At 45.6% G+C, this 16,973-nt stretch overlaps 1 protein-coding gene across 4 annotated transcripts in view; it reads left to right on the top strand.

Moving 5' to 3' along the window:
- The window catches only part of IL2RA (interleukin 2 receptor subunit alpha), a 48,277-nt gene that overhangs the window by 17,566 nt on the left and 13,738 nt on the right, over positions 1–16,973 (top strand). For 3 of the 4 annotated variants that reach the window (XM_013059098.2, XM_013059101.2, XM_013059099.2), the window contains exon 2: positions 14,864–15,064. In XM_013059098.2, coding sequence (XP_012914552.1) covers positions 14,864–15,064 — 201 coding nt within the window. The remainder of the gene's footprint in view (positions 1–14,863; positions 15,065–16,973) is intronic. The other variant, XM_013059100.2, reaches the window with a different exon arrangement.

Raw genomic sequence — 16,973 nt, forward strand, 5'->3', positions numbered from 1 at the left:
AGAACGTGGGCTCTGAAGCCTTGCCTGCGACTCCCAGCTCCTGGGTCCTCTAGCTTTGTGACCACACTGGGCCACTACAGGCAGTTTATTGAAACCTTTCAGTGTCTCATCTGTAAAATGGCAGTAACAATTACAATATTTATTTCACAGTAGAATTGAATTCGTTAATGTGTGTGAAGATGTTAGAACAGCTTTTTGAGCTTGGTAAGAATTCAGTAAGTGGCTAAGTCTTCCTTTATCATGTGGAAGCGCTCAGCACAGAGGTAAGACTTGAAATGATGAGTCTCCCAAAAACAGAATGGTGAGAGCATTGGGGAAGCCTCTGCTGAACGCTTCTGGACACTTTCTGGGACTCTGATGAATGCTATCCTCCTCTGAATCCCGCTCTGAACATGCAAAGAACATCAGACAAATTCCAATAGTGGGACATCCTCCAAAATACCCAACCAGGATTCCTCAGAGCTGTGGAGGTCATCGAAAACAAGGGAAGTGGGGGAAACTGCCACATAATCCTCATAGCCGAGAGGAGCTTGAGGGGATATGACAACTCAGTGAAATGTGGAATCCTGCATAGGATCCTGGAACAGGGAAAGAACAGTGGGGAAAAACAGAGGGAATCCGGGTAATGTATAAACTGTAGCTAATAACAAAGTTAATGGTTACTAGTGGTGACAAAGGTACCACACTAAGATACCCATAATAGGAAAAGCTCGGGTCAGAGGATGTATAAAACAAGAGGGAAGTGAGCATTCAGGGAAAGAAAGCCAAAGAGATGAGGAACCAGGGGGTCATCGTGTCTTACAATATCGTGAGTGAAGTTTCCAGAAGGAAGGGCTAAAGGAACCAGATGCTCAATGAACGAACTTTGAGGCAAACGAGCGTCGCTGGGTTGTTGACTCATAGCTTTCTTGGTGTGATCTGAGAAAAGAACATCATCCCAGTGCAAGCAGTAGGCATGCTAAACAGTTGTGGAGTGAGCGGGGCAGGGACCATGCAGGAACCACGAATGCGCGACTCCCGTGAGAGAACAGGATTCCGGGGGAAGGACACGAAGAGTCATTCCTGGAGGGGCTGTAGGCACCTGGGATGCTTCCAGGCTCAGGAGGTGATGGTGAGACCGGGGATGCCAGAGAGGGGCGGCGGTTGGGGCACAGCTCCAGAGGCAGCGGAGGGGCTGTGACCCGAGCCACACCATGTTGACTTGGCGAAACCAGGAATGTGTTTCACGTGGAGAGACAGAAGGAAGAGGCTATGCTGACTTAAAGGGGGTGTGATGGGGAAATGGGGGGAAACACAGAGAAAGCTGAGGAAGTTCAGAGATGAGAGGACAAATAAAGAGTAAGTGAGAAAGGGCGATCGAGCCAACACTCATGTGGACCAACTCTTCAGTGTCGCTAAGGTCGGGCGACGGTAGGACTGCAGAAGTACAGCCAAATCGTTTGATTTCAACTTCTCTCTTAACCTACGCCGTTCACTCTTAACCTCCGTTTCCTTATCTATGAGTGAGATGCCATTCTTTTCAAAGGGATGGTATGAAAAATCTTGGGTAAACTTAAAAAAAAAAAATATGTGCCTAAAGATAACATTATAATTTTCAAGCTAGTAAACCCCAACCCAAGGATCCCCAAATTCTCATAAACTTCACCCAACTATCAGAGCGAGCCTCTGGTTCCAGTATCTTCCTTCTAGCCTTCCACTGGAGGTAAACGAGCTTCAGGCAGTGTGAAATTTGACCAGCGATCTTGGAGGAACGCTTCCCACTCCCTCTTCCAGGAAGACCATCGCAGGGGACGAGGGGACAGAGTGAATGGTCAGTGGAACAGGAAGAGGACTCAGGTCTCTGACACCCAGAGCTGACTTGCTTTCCCTCAACATTAGGGGGTAGACACGAATAGGACAGTAAACTCTCAACTCGAGATCATTGTGCTCAATACCTGACATTTTATTTTTATTTTTTTTAAGATTTTATTTATTTATTTGACAGAGAGAGATCACAAGCAGGCAGAGAGGCAGGCAGAGAGAGAGGAGGAAGCAGGCTCCCTGCTGAGCAGAGAGCCCGATGCGGGGCTCGATCCCAGGACCCTGGGATCATGACCTGAGCCGAAGGCAGAGGCTTTAACCCACTGAGCCACCCAGGCGCCCCAATACCTGACATTTTAAAATGAGGACAAAAATTTCTCTTCTGGAAGATGTTCACATCTTAACCTACCGACACTCATTTCTGTTGACTGCACCAGCCACTCTCTTGTCCCCGCTGGGTTCCTGCACGTCTCTGATCCCTTCTCTTCCATTCCTGACCTCCGCAAATCGATGTCCAGTGCTACTGATCTTCCCACCCCCCCCCCCCAGCTACCTATCGCCTCTGCTCCTTCCCATTCCCAGATTCCTCTTGGCTCCGACCCAGCCTATTGTAGTGAATCTCCCAACTCCTTACTCAAACTGTGACTGGAACAGCAGCAGAAAACCCGGAAATGAGGATTCTATGGCCCTGCCCCAGGCCTCCTGGATCAGTGTTTGCATTTTAATAAAGTCCCCCCATGACTCAGATGCGCACAGAAGTTTGAGAAGCACTAGCCTAATTGGCCACCCTGCCTCCTACCTGTTTGCCCCACGGCTGCCCCCAGCTAACCGCATGTTGTTATAGACCTATGAGGTCTACAAAAAGCCACACTTTTTTTTTTTTTTGAGAAGGTGAGGGGCGTAGAGGGAGAGGGAGAGAAAATCTTAAGCAGACTCTATGCCCAATGCAGAGCCTGATGTGGGGATCAATCTCACGACCTTGAGATCACGACCTAAGCTGAAATCATGAGTCGGACAGGTAACCAATAGAACCATGCAGGCCCGCCACCATGGGCCCACTTGTTCTTCCCAAGCACAGTTATCACTTTCTATTTTGTGTTAGAATCATATATCTGTCCTACCTTCTTTACTAAATTATAAAGATTGCCAAGGAAGGGACCACGGCCTAATATTTTTAGCTATCCTCCAGGGTCATAAATACTCAGAAGCCATTCACCGGAGGGAAAGTCCACAAGGGACCAAAGTTAATTCACATTATTCATCGTACACAGAATGTCATTACCAAACAAAACAAAAGGGAAAAGAGTCAATTATCAATATGCTCTGATAGTAGCTTATACTGCATCTTTCTGGTACCTACTAATTTGTAATATTTATTTAATATCTGCTTTAACACAATATCTATCTAGAATATAAGTTCCATGAGAGAAAAGGCCCGCCTTCACCACTCACTCTGCTCTCCAGGCCTCAGCAAGAGCTCAACACGTGGTGGGTGTCATGTATGGTCTCTTACACCACACGATCCACGGTAGAGCAGACGAGTCCTATCGATAACGCCCTTGAAAGTTGGGAACAGAAATGCCCTGTGATCCAGCAAGGGCACTACTGGGTACTGACCCAAGGAGTACAAAAATGCCACTGCAAGGGATGCGCCCAGAGAGTTACAGCAGCAGCATCCGCCATGGCCAAACCATAGAAGCTTCCCAGGTGCCCACCACCGATGAGTGTGTAAAGAAGACGTGGTGTGTACATGGAGCCGCAGAAATACTGAAATCTTGTCGTTTGGAACCTGTAGCTTGAAGCCTCCTGGGTCTTAAGGCAGCTCCTCCCGCTGGTTCCTGCTATCCTGCGTCTTGAGCACTTGGAGCCCTGCTCCTGCGGGGAAACCAACAGTGTCGTCCTCGGGGCGCTCTTTTCTCTACGATTCTGCCCTCTTCCTTCTTGTTCTTTTCCGACACGTTTCAGTTTTTACTTGGTAGCATTTTCTGAAAGTAAAAGTGAGGTTTTTTGTTTTTGTTTGTGTTTTTGTTTTTTAATGCAGAAATGAAAGCCTCAGTACTGGGCGTTCTCGTGATTCCTGTCCTATCACCTTGAGCTGTGCGCTTTGGACAATTTGCTAAAGTCCTCTAAATCTCAGTCTCCTGCTCTGTGTAAGGTGGGGACGGTAAAATCCACCTTTCAGGGCTGTTGTGAGCTTTAAAGGTAAACTAAACAAAGAAGCAGCACACAGGCAAGGCTCAGATATCATATGTCATATATATACTAAATATATATATACATATCTATCTATCTATATCTATCTCAAAATGGAAGATCTGAGCTCTCTGACTTCTTCAAAGATAATGATCTCAATTAAACCACAACATTTTGCGAACACTTCCCAGTGACCCAGATAGCTTAGATGTAGCTCTACCCCTCAGCAAGAGAAAGCCTTCCACCACTGGGTTGAAAGCACCCACATTCCTGAAGATTCTGATTGTACGTGATGGGAAAGCACTGACCTACGAATCAGGGGTCCTGCTCTCTTGCCAGGCTTGCCACAACCTGAAGAATAACACACAGCCTCAGTTTCCTTACCTACAAAATGTGTGGATGGACCTAAATAATCTCGGGGTCTCTCTCGGCTCTCAGATCCTAGGATCCTATTAAGAGGAAAATTTGACATGTCCTATGATGTTTTATTTTGTACCAAACACGTCCTTTCTATGAGGCCCAAACTGCTGGATGGGTTTGCTAAGGAAGTCGGAGACTATCTTTGGCATTAGGTACAATTTGGGGGATTTTTCTTAGATCTGACGTCGGAAATGAATGATGTTAGGTCAAGAACCAGATTCTTTATCAGGTACACCGAGCTCTCGATGTACTTCTGTGTCCTTTGCGTAAGCTTAGTAAATCATAATCTAGAAGTTTCTGTGCTTAGTCCATTGTTCTGCTGGAGAAAAGGAAGGCCCAAAGATGAAGCCATCTACTCAGTGCTGGCTGGGCTGTGGGTAAACATCACTTGACCTTGATTCGCCCACTGAGAAAAGAATCTTATCTCAGACTCTGTCCACATCCTTTTGAATCCTCTTTCTTTTCCTTGTCTTTCATGTTGCTCACATTGGCCACAAGGGCCAGAAGGCTTCTCTTTCATTTTGAACAACATCAGAGAAGAAAAACAAATCACCTAGCCCACAACTGTTTCTCACCCACCCACCTTCCCTCCTGCCGAGTACATTTTCACGGCGTCATCTTAGATACTGAGGAAGGCCCCTGGTCGTAAACAGGATCACCAGCGCCTGAGCCCTCTCCGGGTCCACCAGGGGCAGGTGCATGCCTCGGAAAGGGGCGGATGGAGAGGGGAGACGTGGCAGCCGCCGGTACTGTGTGGTTGTGGACCCCACAGCATCTGCGAGGGTGTCAGAAATCCTCTTAGCCTGCCTGTTTGCCTTATTGAATCCAAACGCACATTTTAATAAGACCCCCCCGGCGACCTGTGTGCACAGTAACATTCGAGAACCACGGCCCAAGGAGGACAGCAGGGACAGTCCCACTGTTTGTACAGGATCCGCCTTAGATGGGACTCTCTCAGATCAGAGGATCGGTGGCCAAGCAAGTGGTAGTATTTCTGGTTCACTCGAGGGACCCAAAAATATCAGCAGAAGACTCGTTTTGATTCTATTCCCCTTTCCAAAACGAAAGGGGGAAAGATATAGGAGCGGACTGGGGGAGTGGAGCTGAAGGCGTGTGGGGAAGCGAAATAAAGCGGGGGTCAGCGTTCCGCACCCAAGCAGGAACCCCCGTCTGCTCACACCGTTCTCACTGTGTGCTGGGGCCCCTGACAGGACGAAAGTGCCTCGTTCCACCAAGTTTCTTATCTCGTATTTGAAACCCAAGCACTAGAAGCGGCACCGGTGTCCTCCTGGGAACAGGGGTGCGTAGTTGATGGGAGGGCCTAGTGCTTGAGAGACCAGATGCCTGAGAGACAGAAAAGCTGGTTTGATCCTGATTCTGTCACTGTGCAACCTTGGTTGTCATTCTTGTCCGCAATGACCCGAGAACCACAAATGCCTACTCTTTCCCCGCCTGGCAGGGGCCGTGGCGAGATGGGGAAGTTGAGCCTCCGGCAATCCGCTGGAGGGAAAACAAAACCCAAGATAACAACAGTGAAAAGAGAAGAGTGGCTTACGGTTCCTCACTCTCACCCAGACCTGTCCGGCTGTACAAGGCAGAGCAAGGAAGCTCTAGTTGCCGTCACCAAGGTCCCAAAAGCACCCAAGGGGGGCGTCGCACTTCAGTAGAGCAGAAGTGCCTGGAGGCAACAGATCTGCAGATACCCCAGGGGAAGATGCCCCCGACTCTGCTTCGGGGACAGTGACGAAGGTGAAGTGTGGGAAGGAGAAACACATGGCATCCGGCCTGTGTCTTTCAAATCACCATTCAGAGCAAAATTCCAAAACAAGCTGTGGAACACTTTCAGGGTCAGAAAAGCTTAATTTGACTCCCTCTTAGTACACGACAAAGCCCTTGGGATTTTCAGGATTAATAACAGGCGCTGTCTCTTTTCCCCTCTGCGTACGCAAAAGTACAAGAGCTAAAAGGCAAGGCCACATGGATAACACCCCCCTGCGCCTGCCCAGGACTCCCCTCCTCCCAGCCCCATTTTTCAAGCTCGGAGCATTTGCCGCCACATTCCAATGTCCAGTTAGTAATCTGAAATTTTCCACCACTCCAGAGGAAGCAGACCCTTGAGTCTCAGGAGAGAAAACGACATCTAACTCCAGAATGAGACCAATACCAAAAAATTACACAGAGGAAACTTCCCCTATCCACCTTCTAAAGAAAATTCTGGAAAGAAAAAAACAATAAGAAAGAAAAGGAGAGAAGAGGAGAGGAAAAAGAGAAACGAGAAAAGGACAGTTGTGTTTGCTTCCAAGGCGTCCAGGCCCACTGTGGTGGGAGCCAGAAGAACGGGTGCAACTGAGAACACAGAACAGTTTGTTTTAAAAAGTCAGAGCTGCCGGTAGAAGCAAGAAACGTATCTGGAAAGGGAAAAGCCCCTGTTAGCTGAATTTCAAGAACGGATATTCCAAATATTTAGTGAGCAAACTTAGGGAATGGCCGTGGCTGCCGTGCTGTGTGGGGAGCAGGTCTGTAAGTGATCGTTGGGGGGAAAGTATTTAAAGACATGGGGCCGCGTCGCATACCCTGAACGCTCCTTCCTTACTCCTGCGCACGACTTCAGAGTAGACAGTGGTTTTTATTCTTCTTCTGTTTTCTAGATGTTTTACTGCTGCTGTTTTTGTTTTGTTTTTTCTTTAATGATACCTAGGAGGGCTAAAAATACCCCAGACTTACTCCTGTTAGACTAAAAAGAAGGAGTGTTTCAGGGTTGTCTTTCCCACCTGCTGTCTGCAACACCCTTGGCAAGGCTTTCTAGGGAAAAGGATTATAGCCAAGCTCCTCACCTGTTCTTAGCTATAGACCACAGCGTTTCAGTGTTTCTAAATTCCAGGAAAGGGGCTTCTTTGAAAATGAAGTCTGTGGGAGAAAGAAATTCTGGAAGTTCCCTTGTCCCCCATGACGGATGTCCTCAGATAGTCAAGCGAATTGTGATGACTCTGGGAATTTCCATGGTCTTATTTAGAAGAGCACATCATTGTGTAATTCAACAATTTTTAAGGACACAAAGTTGCTTCAAAGGCAATTTGCCCTAAAAAAATGATTTAGGTGTTTAGAAGCATTCTTGGTTCCTGATTACGTCATCAGAATCCAAATGCATCTGAGGTCAGTCCTTGATTATTTGTGCTAATGAGTCATTACAAGAGTTGCTAAGTATACTTCTTACTGATTTTCCTGTGGCCAAACTATAGAGAAATGCCATTCTCAAGTGTACAACTTGATGAGTTTTGCAATGCACACACCCACATAGCCGACATTTCCATCACCGCCAGCTTCCCGCCGACCCCACACACCACAAGCAACCGGTCCTCTGATTTCTTTCTGTATCTAGTCCTGTCTTTTCTTGAACTTCCTACAGACGGAATCAAACCGTGTGTATGATTTTGTGCATGTCCTCTTTCATTCAACACAGTATTTTTGAGATTATTTAAAGCCACTATAAGTATCTTGTATAAGTTTCTTGTAAACCTGCGCTTTCACTCCGCTGAGATAAATACCTCGGAGCGGAGTGGCTGGATCCTACGATGGGCAGAGACACAGTTACCTTCCCTAAAAAACCAAAAACCAAACAACTCTCCACTCTCCGAGGAACGGTATCATTTCACACTCCCGCCGCCCCGTGAAGAGCGCTCTGGTACCCCTACCTCCTCCCTTCTGTCATTATGTCAGTCTTACCTGTTCTAATGGAATATTCCGTGCTCGACCCCCACGTGCTTTTCTTGCTGTCTACCGATGTGAGGCGTCCTTCCTCGTGTTTACGGATAATCCTCTGTCTGTCTTGGAAGAGAGACTTGTTCCGGTCTTTGCCCATCTGTTTATTGGGTTGTTTGCCTTTTAGGATTGATTTGTAGTTCTTTCGAGAATGTGGACACGGTTTTTTTGTCCGAGGTGTGTGTTGCAAACATATGCTCCCGGTCTGTCACTTATTTTTTCATTTTCTTAGTGTCTTGGGATGACCAGAAGTTTCTGATTGACTTTTTGTTTACAGTCGGTACGTTGTGGGTCCTCTCTAGGAAATCCTGGCCTATCCCTAGTTTGTAAAGCTGTTTGCCTTCATGGACCCTCAGAAGCTTGATAGTTTCAACTTTTATGTGTATACCTAACCTGGATAAATCTAGGGTATGGATTTTTTGTGTTTAGGTATATAATAAAATTAATTTTTTATGTGAAGTAAGCTTCTTTTCCCCCATAAATTTATCCATTTGTCCCAGAGCATTTGCTGAGATTTCCTGCCCTCGTTGATCTGCCCTAACATATTTATAAAACAATTAGCTGAATGTACATGTATTTCTAGTCTTTATCTTGTGTCCCATTGTCTATCTTTCTACCACAATATACTATAGAAAATCTTGGTATCTGATTATGTGAACTCTCCAAATTTGTGCATTCTTTTTAAGATAGGCTTAGAAATTCTGGTCTGTTGTATTTCCAAAGAGGTTTTAGAATCAACTTGCCAAATTTCTACCAAAAAGTGTATTGGATTTTTAAAAATTGTAACTGCATTGAATCTGTCAATCAACGTAAGGTGAACTGATGTCCTTTTTAAAAAAATGAATCCGCCAATCCGTAAACATTGTACATTTTTCCATTTATGTAGTTCTTTAATTTATGTTGGTAATGTTTCAGAGTTTTCAGTTCAAGAGTCTTACATGTTTTTGGTAAATTTATTCATGAGTATTTTATTTTTTGATGCTATCATCATTGAAATTGTTTATAAATTTTTAGTTTTCTAATTGGTCGCTTCCAATATACAGAAATAACTGCCAGTGATTTTTTTTTAAGATTTTATTTACTCGACAGACAGAGATCACAAGTAGGCAGAGAGGCAGGCGGAGAGAGAGGGGGAAGCAGGCTCCCCCCTGAGCAGAGAGCCCAATGCAGGGTTCGATCCCAGGACCCTGAGATCATGACCTGAGCAGAAAGGCAGAGGCTTAACCCACTGAGCCACCCAGGAGCCCCACTGCCAGTGATTTTTGTATATTAAGACTGCTAAATTTATTAAGTTATAGTAGTTATTTTTCAGATTTCTTAGTAATTTTATAAAGCAATCAAGTCATATGTGAATACTATTTATTTTGAAATCTACTTTTTTTCTTTTTAAAGATTTATTTATTTATTTATTTGATGGAGAGATCACAAGTAAGCAGAGAGGCAGGCAGAGAGAGAAGGAAGCAGGCTCCTCAGGGAGCAGAGAGCCCGATGCGGGGCTCGATCCCAGAACCCTGAAATCACAACCCGAGCAGAGGCTTTAACCCACTGAGCCACCCAGGTGCCCCTGAAATCTACTTTCTGATATTAATGTAGCCGCACCCATTTTCCCATGCAGATCTCTGCATAATATATCTTTATATATACTTTATTTTCAATCTATTAGTGCCTTTGTATTTAAAGTATGCTCCCTTGTAGACAGCACGGGGCTGGGGGCCTGCTGTTTTATCCGGTCTGAAAGTGCCTATCTTTTAATTTATGTGTTTGGAGTATGCTTCATACAATTGCCGATATGGTTGGCTTTAGGTCTCCCATTTTGCTACGCTGTTTCCCAGGTGTCCCATTTGGTTTTATATTCTTCCATTCTTCCTTTTCTCTCTTAATTTTGGCTAAGCAAGAGGTGCTTGGGTGGCTCAGTCATTAAGTGTCTGCCTTCAGCTCAGGTCATGACCCCAGGGTCCCGGGATCGAGCCCTGCATCGGGCTCCGCCCTCAGCAAGAAGCCTGCTTCTTTCTCTCCCTCTCTCCCTGCTTGTGTTCCCGTCTCTCGCCGTATCTCTCTCTGCCAATAAATAAAATCTTTTTAAAAAAATTTTTGGCTAACAAAAAAAGTATTTTAATACTCTATTTTTTGTTTCCTAGTGCCATTTAAGCTACACTCTGTGTTGTTACTCGCCAGCTTCCCTGAGCTTTCAGGGAGGCATCCCTAACTCACCACGCTCTCCTTGGATTTAGTATTACACCGTTCTGCATACGAGAACTATATGATAGAAACATCTACTCACCCCAACTTCTACACTGCACTTGTTGCATATTTTACATTGACATATACAATAACACTCGCCATGAACTCTTATTATTTTTATTTTAAATACTTCTCTTTCAAAGAAATTAAAAGATGATCTTTCCACTTACCTAAATATCTACCAGCACACCACTCTTCCCTGTGGATCTGTATTTCTAACTCTGGTAATATCCACATACCTGAAGAATTTCCTTTCAGCGTTCTCTTTTAGAACACAGGTGTGCTGGTAATACATTCTCTAAGCTTCCATTTATCCAAAAATACATTAATTTCATCTTTGTTTTTGAAAGATTTTTTTTCTAGGTAGAATTCCAGGTTGAGAGGCTTTTTTTTTCTTTTTTTACGACTTTGGATATGTTCTACCATTATTTTCTAACTTGCGTTGTTTCCTTATTTCAGTGAAATAATGTCAGCCATTATTCACTGTTGTTCCCTGTATGTGGTGTGTCCTTTTCCTCTGGCTACTTTCAAGATTTTTCCACTAGCTTTAGTTTTCAACAGCATGGCTATGATGTATCTAGGTTTTTTTTTTGTTTTTTTTTTTAATCATCCTGCTTGGAATTCGTTGCTTGAAGCATCTTAGACCTCTAAGTCAACATTTGTCCTCAAATTTCAGACATTTTTGGCCATTATATCTTCAAATATTTGTTCTGCTCCATTCTTACTCTCCCACTGCTATGGGACTTCAATTAAATATGATAGGCTATCTGATATTAACCCATAGGTCACTGAAGGTCTAGTCAAATTTTTTTTCTGTGCTCATCAGTTCAATAATTTCTATTGCTCTGTCTTCAAGGTCTGGTGAAGCTCTTTTCAGATATTGCAATTTTCAGTTCTAAAATTTTTATTTGGTTCCTTCTTATAGTTTTCATTTATCTTCTGAGATCTCTTATTGATTCACTCATTATGGCCATGTTTCCTTGGAATTGGTAGTTGACAATTTTTTTCTTAAAGGGCCAGAGAGTAAATATTCTCAGCCAGCTAGACATCTAGTCTCTGTTGCAAACACTTAACTCTGTCTTTACCACCCAAAAGCAGCCACAGACCAAATGTAAACAAATAAGTGTGGGTTTGTCCCCATAAATCTTTCTTTATAAAAATGAATGGCGGCCAATTGTCTGCTAATTCCAAAATCTGGGCCATTTTAGATTCTAATTGACTCCTTTAAAAAAAAAAAATGGGGTCACATTTTCCTATTTCTTCACATGTCCAGAATTCTTAAAAACTTGCCGGACGTGATAAATCACACATTTTAGAAGGTCTGGAATATGTCGCCTTCCTTCCAGAGGCGTTACATTTTGTTCTTACAGGTCCTTCAGTCCCGGGTGCGTCCTGCTGTCTGTCTGCTTTGGTCTTACACTTCATAAGGATGGGTCAGTGTGGGGCAGTGTCCAAAGTCCAGCCATGCCAGCGGCCTAGAGCTCTGATTTCTTCCCTCCTCAGGTCCGTGAGACCACGGCTCTGCTTGGGTTCCGCTTTGGTGCCATTTGGTGGGAAAGTGGCCGTGAGGGACTCCACGGCAATGGTGGGGTTCACGTCACAGTTCCCTCTTCTTGAATGATACAGGGCTGCGCTGCCTCTTACTCGATGCCTGGAAACACTTTTTTTTTTGCATATTCTGTCTGGTTTTAAAGTTGTTTTCAGCAGGAGGATAAGTTTGGGTACCAAAATTTTGCCATGGCTGGAAGCAGAAGTCATCATTGACTCCCCCTTCAATGATTTCATCCAGCTCAGGGCACAGCCATTGCTTCTAAGTTGTTGTTGTTGTTGTTAATTGACTTTATGGTTTAAAGCAGTGTTAGGTTCACAACAAAACCAAACAAAGGGTACAGAGATTCTTCACGTACTCTGGACCTCATTCATGCATCGCCCCCCACGTGATCATATTGTCAGCCCCCACCAGGTGGTACCTGCCTTTCAGTGGATGAACCCGCACGGACACGCCATCATCACCGGGTCCACAGTAGACATCGGGCTTCACTATTGGTGTCGCGCATTCTGTGGGTTTGGGCAAGTGTATAATGACACGCACCCACCAGTAAAGTATCCTACAGAGTATTTTCACTGCCTTGAAATCCTTTGTATGCTGCCTATTCACCTCTCCCTCCTCCCTAACACCCAGCCTCCAGGATCTTCTTACCGTCTCCATAGTTTTGTCTTTTACAGAGTGTCGTATAGTTGGAACAACACAGAATGTAGCATTTGAAGTTGGTTTCTTTCACTTAGGAATATGCATTTAGGCTTCCTCCATGTCTTTTCATGGCTTGATAGCTCACTTCTTTTTAGCACTGAATACTATTTTATTGTCTGGATGGACCAGAGTTCATGTATCCCTTCACCTACTGAAGGATAGCTACACGTAGCTTCCAAGTTTTGGCAATCACGAGTAAAGCTGCTAGAAACATCCATGTGCGGATTTTTGTGTGGACGTAACTTTTCAATTTCTTGGGTGAATACCAAAAAGTGTGCTTGCTGGTATATGGCAAAGCAATTCACTTTCATACATTAGCTTTGTATCCTGCAGCCCTGCTGAAGTTGCTTATTGGTACCACAAGGGTTTTGTCTATTTTTCTAAATTGTCTACAGAGGCAGTCATGTCATCTGCAAGAGAAAGTTTTACTCTTTCCCAACAACTTTTAATTCCTTTTCTTTTCTAATTGCATTAGCTAGGACTTCCAGCACCATATTGAAAAGTGGTGATGAGAGGGCACATCCTTGCCTTGTTCTTTCATTTTTTAAAAATTATTATTGTGCATATCTTATCTTAGCAATAGATTTACCTTCTGATACTCAAAACATGGGTTGGTACTGATGTACAGCAGGTACCAGTGACTGGTCCTGGGGATACAGGCTGTGAAGAGAGATGACCTCTTGCAGGAGATAAAGGTTAAGGTGAACGTCAGTCCTGCCTCTATCTGAATTACCGTCTCCTTTCCTGGACAGAGGTGAAAAGGAAGGAAGAAGAACGGGCATCTGTTCTATGTCCCTTATGTGTGGGGCGGTCTCCAAGTTACCTTTGCACGTCATTTCATGCAATCTTTAAAACAAACAGTAAAATGGTGATGATCATTATACTACCCCGTTTATGGAAAAAGTGGCCAAGCCTTCGAAAAGTAAGAACAAGGCACTCTAGCTAGTAAGCTGGCAGGGCTCGGATCCGGAAGCTCAATTTTCTCCCCTTTCTACCATTCTACCCCTCTTGCCTTATGGTGATTTTTATGATGATCAGTATCTTTCAGTGTGTATGTTACATGTCCCTTTCCAATCGCTGGCTCTCTGAGCCTTTCATATTATTTCCACTTAGACCCTTCTTGGAGAGAGGTGGGTGAGGGTCCCCCCTCTCCTTGCCCTCTGTGATTCAGGAGATCAGGGGTATCCTGAGTCATGGGTGTGGCAAGATCTGGGGCGCAGTGTAAGGACAACACACACTCCGGTGGAGGGACGATGAATGAGCCACCGGCCGACCGTGCTCTGCCAGCAATGTGTGCAGCACCCCGCCTGGATTTGTGCCTGTGCTGGCGAGGGGCGAGGCGGTCAGTGCTGTCTCACCTGTTCCTGTCTCCTGCGATCCTTCCTAGCCACAATCTCCATCCAGCCTGGGGCTTTTCCCTAAAGATCCAATCTCTCAAAGCAGGACTTGTTATAAGATACACAATGGAATCACTTTTCTGATTTGAACAGCACATTTTTTCCCCTTACTACTTGGGCATTTGGCTACTATTTCAGGTGTCCTTGGTGAGAAACCAGTGTCCTTTTTTGAAGGGAGGTGAGAAAGGGTCAGATCCTTGTGGTATGAGAAGGGATCTGGAAAACTCAGAGGTGGGAGGTGGGTGAAAAATACACATTTCCTACTCGCCAGACTTTGGGTGGAGCCCTTTACATATATGTCTCCAAAAAAAAAAAAAAAAAAAAAAAAAAAAGAAAAGAAAGAAAGAGAGAGAGAGAGAGAGAAAGGAAAGGAAAGAAAGTGGTACAAAATCACTAATTATAGAAATTCTGACAATCCTTACTTCCTGACAAGTATTTCTTGCCCACACGTGTCCCTCAATCACATTCATACGACTTCCCTCCCTTCCTTTCCTCGTATCCGATGTCCCCTTCTCTCTTTCTATACCTGCTCAGCATGAGGCATATTCAGAATAAAATCTCATTTGCTTCTATTCATTTAGTTTGAAATAAATTGTAATTTGGAGGGCAGCTCTGTTGAGGTCAAAGCCTGAACCATCTCTGATACAAAGGTTTCTAAAGGACAGTGGCGACAGCCTTTGTTTCCTTCTGGGAAGAGGTGGGGTACCCATAAATCCTTTACAGAGAGCCAAGAAATGTGTGATGGGCTCATCCGAGGGTCCGGACGTGAGTGTGAGGGCAGAGCCTCCCTAACCCGAAACAGGCCTCTTTTTCTCGGCAGACCTTTGTGACGACAACCCGCCGAGCCTCAAGCACGCCGTGTACAAAGCCCTCGAGTACAGCACGGGCACGATGCTAAACTGTGGATGTGAGAGGGGCTTCCGCCGGCTAAACAGCTTCATGCGTTGTGCAGGAAACTCGAGCCACGCTTCCTGGGAAAACAAGTGCCAGTGCGTCCGCACATGTAAGTGTTTCCTTTTGTAACGTGGAGGGAAGGAAGACTCCAGCAGGAGGACACAGAGCGTCAGCCCTACAGACGAACACCCGCCGGCCCAAACTCTGCAATAACTCACCTCGGCGGTTCCTCGAAAATCATTCACTCAGCAAATATTTAAGGCGTGCCTCCTGGTTCCAAGGACTGATCTAGGCCCTCGGGATACCCAGCGCTCAAAGAATTTATATTTTGCAGGGGGAGAGGGAACAGACGTTATACTAATCGTTACTGAACAATTTGAAAATAAGTCGAATTCATGGCAATATGAATGTACTTCATGCCACCACACTACACATTAAAAATGATTCACAGGGTACGTTTTATGCTATGTATATCTCATCGCAATTTTTTAGACATAAAAATTTAAAAAGACTGGTCAGAATGAGCCCATATAAAGAATCAGAAAAATAATAACCATCCCAGTAAGTATCTACCCGTAAGGCTGCACCAACTCTTTTGCATTTTGCTTTCAGAAGCTCCTACCTCACGCCACCCACAGGCTGCCTGGTGCCAGCAACCCATCCTAGCTCCACCCCCAGCAATATGGCGACCTGAATTCCCAACAACTCCCCAAGATGCCTCCGTGCCCTCGCCTCTCAGGGTCCATCCCCACAACCCTAAGGAGGAAGCTCTGGCTAGAAAAGTGGAGGCAGTGGGCAAGGCATTTCCTTCCCTGATGAGAGTAAAGAGGGAAGAAAAGCTCCTATTACTGACTTGGAGAGTCTTATCTATTACGGATATTTTCTATTTGTTTTTTAAGATTTTATTTATGTATTTGAGAGAGAGAGAGCATAAGTGGGGAAGCGGGGTGAAGGGCAGAGGGAGAAGCAGGCTTCCCGCTGAGCAGCGAGCCCGGCGCGGGGCTCGATCCCAGGACCCAGGGATCATGACCTGAGTGGAAGGCAGACCCTAACCCACTGAGCCCCCAGGTGCCCCGATTGTGGGAATTTTCAATGTGGCTGCCGTGAAGTCTTTGAGACCTTTCTTCAGAGGACAAATCCATGGTCAAGCAGAAAGGACTGTCGGCCCAGGGTCTTCCCAGCCCAGCGTCAGGAGCTGGCATTCCAGAGTGTGGGAAATATTCCCCAAAGACCCCCCAGAAGCCCCCTGCCCCCCACACCTGTTCCACTACCGCAAGACCCTGGCTGCACTGGGGGAGGGAGGAGAGAATCAAGCCCAGAGGCAGGTGGGGCTGGTGTGCAGGCGGGGCTGCGAGTCTGTGGGTGGCGGGTGCTGCGGAGCCGGGAGGAAGAGGAAGCTGTTCCCTTTGTTTTTTTTTGTTTTTTTTTTTTTAAGATTTTATTTATTTATTTGACAGAGAGAGAGAGAGGGAGAGCGAGCACAGGCAGACAGAGAGGCAGGCAGAGGCAGAGGGAGAAGCAGGCTCCCTGCCGAGCAAGGAGCCCAATGCGGGACTCGATCCCAGGATGCTGGGATCATGACCTGAGCCGAAGGCAGCTGCTTAACCAACTGAGCCACCCAGACGTCCCAAGCTGTTCCCTTTGAATGGCTTATTTCTGGACTTGATAACCTGACTTGAGAGCCTTGTAGTCCTCACTGCCAGATGGGATTGGAACCAGCAGTGGACTAAGGGTGCTGAACCCCATCACTGCTGGCGAGGGTGAGCACAGAAGCCTGAGCACCCCTTACCCTCACCTACCCACCCCCGAGACGGTAGGTGGGTCGCCTTCCTGGTGTGGAATGTGGAGGGCATGACCCCCGAGGGGCTTTCAAGACCTAAGTTGGGCTGACTTAGCTCTTCCGTGTTCTCCACGGAGTCCTGAAAGCCCTCTCACGAGCCCCATTTCTCGACCGGGTCTCTTGTCTCTGTGATACTGGAACATGGTGAAAAGTGGTGGGTCCATTCGTCCTTTGATGC

This window comes from Mustela putorius, unplaced genomic scaffold (genome assembly GCF_011764305.1).
Source record: "Mustela putorius furo isolate JIRA1106 unplaced genomic scaffold, ASM1176430v1.1 tig00004033_pilon_pilon_pilon, whole genome shotgun sequence".
NCBI lineage: Eukaryota > Metazoa > Chordata > Mammalia > Carnivora > Mustelidae > Mustela > Mustela putorius.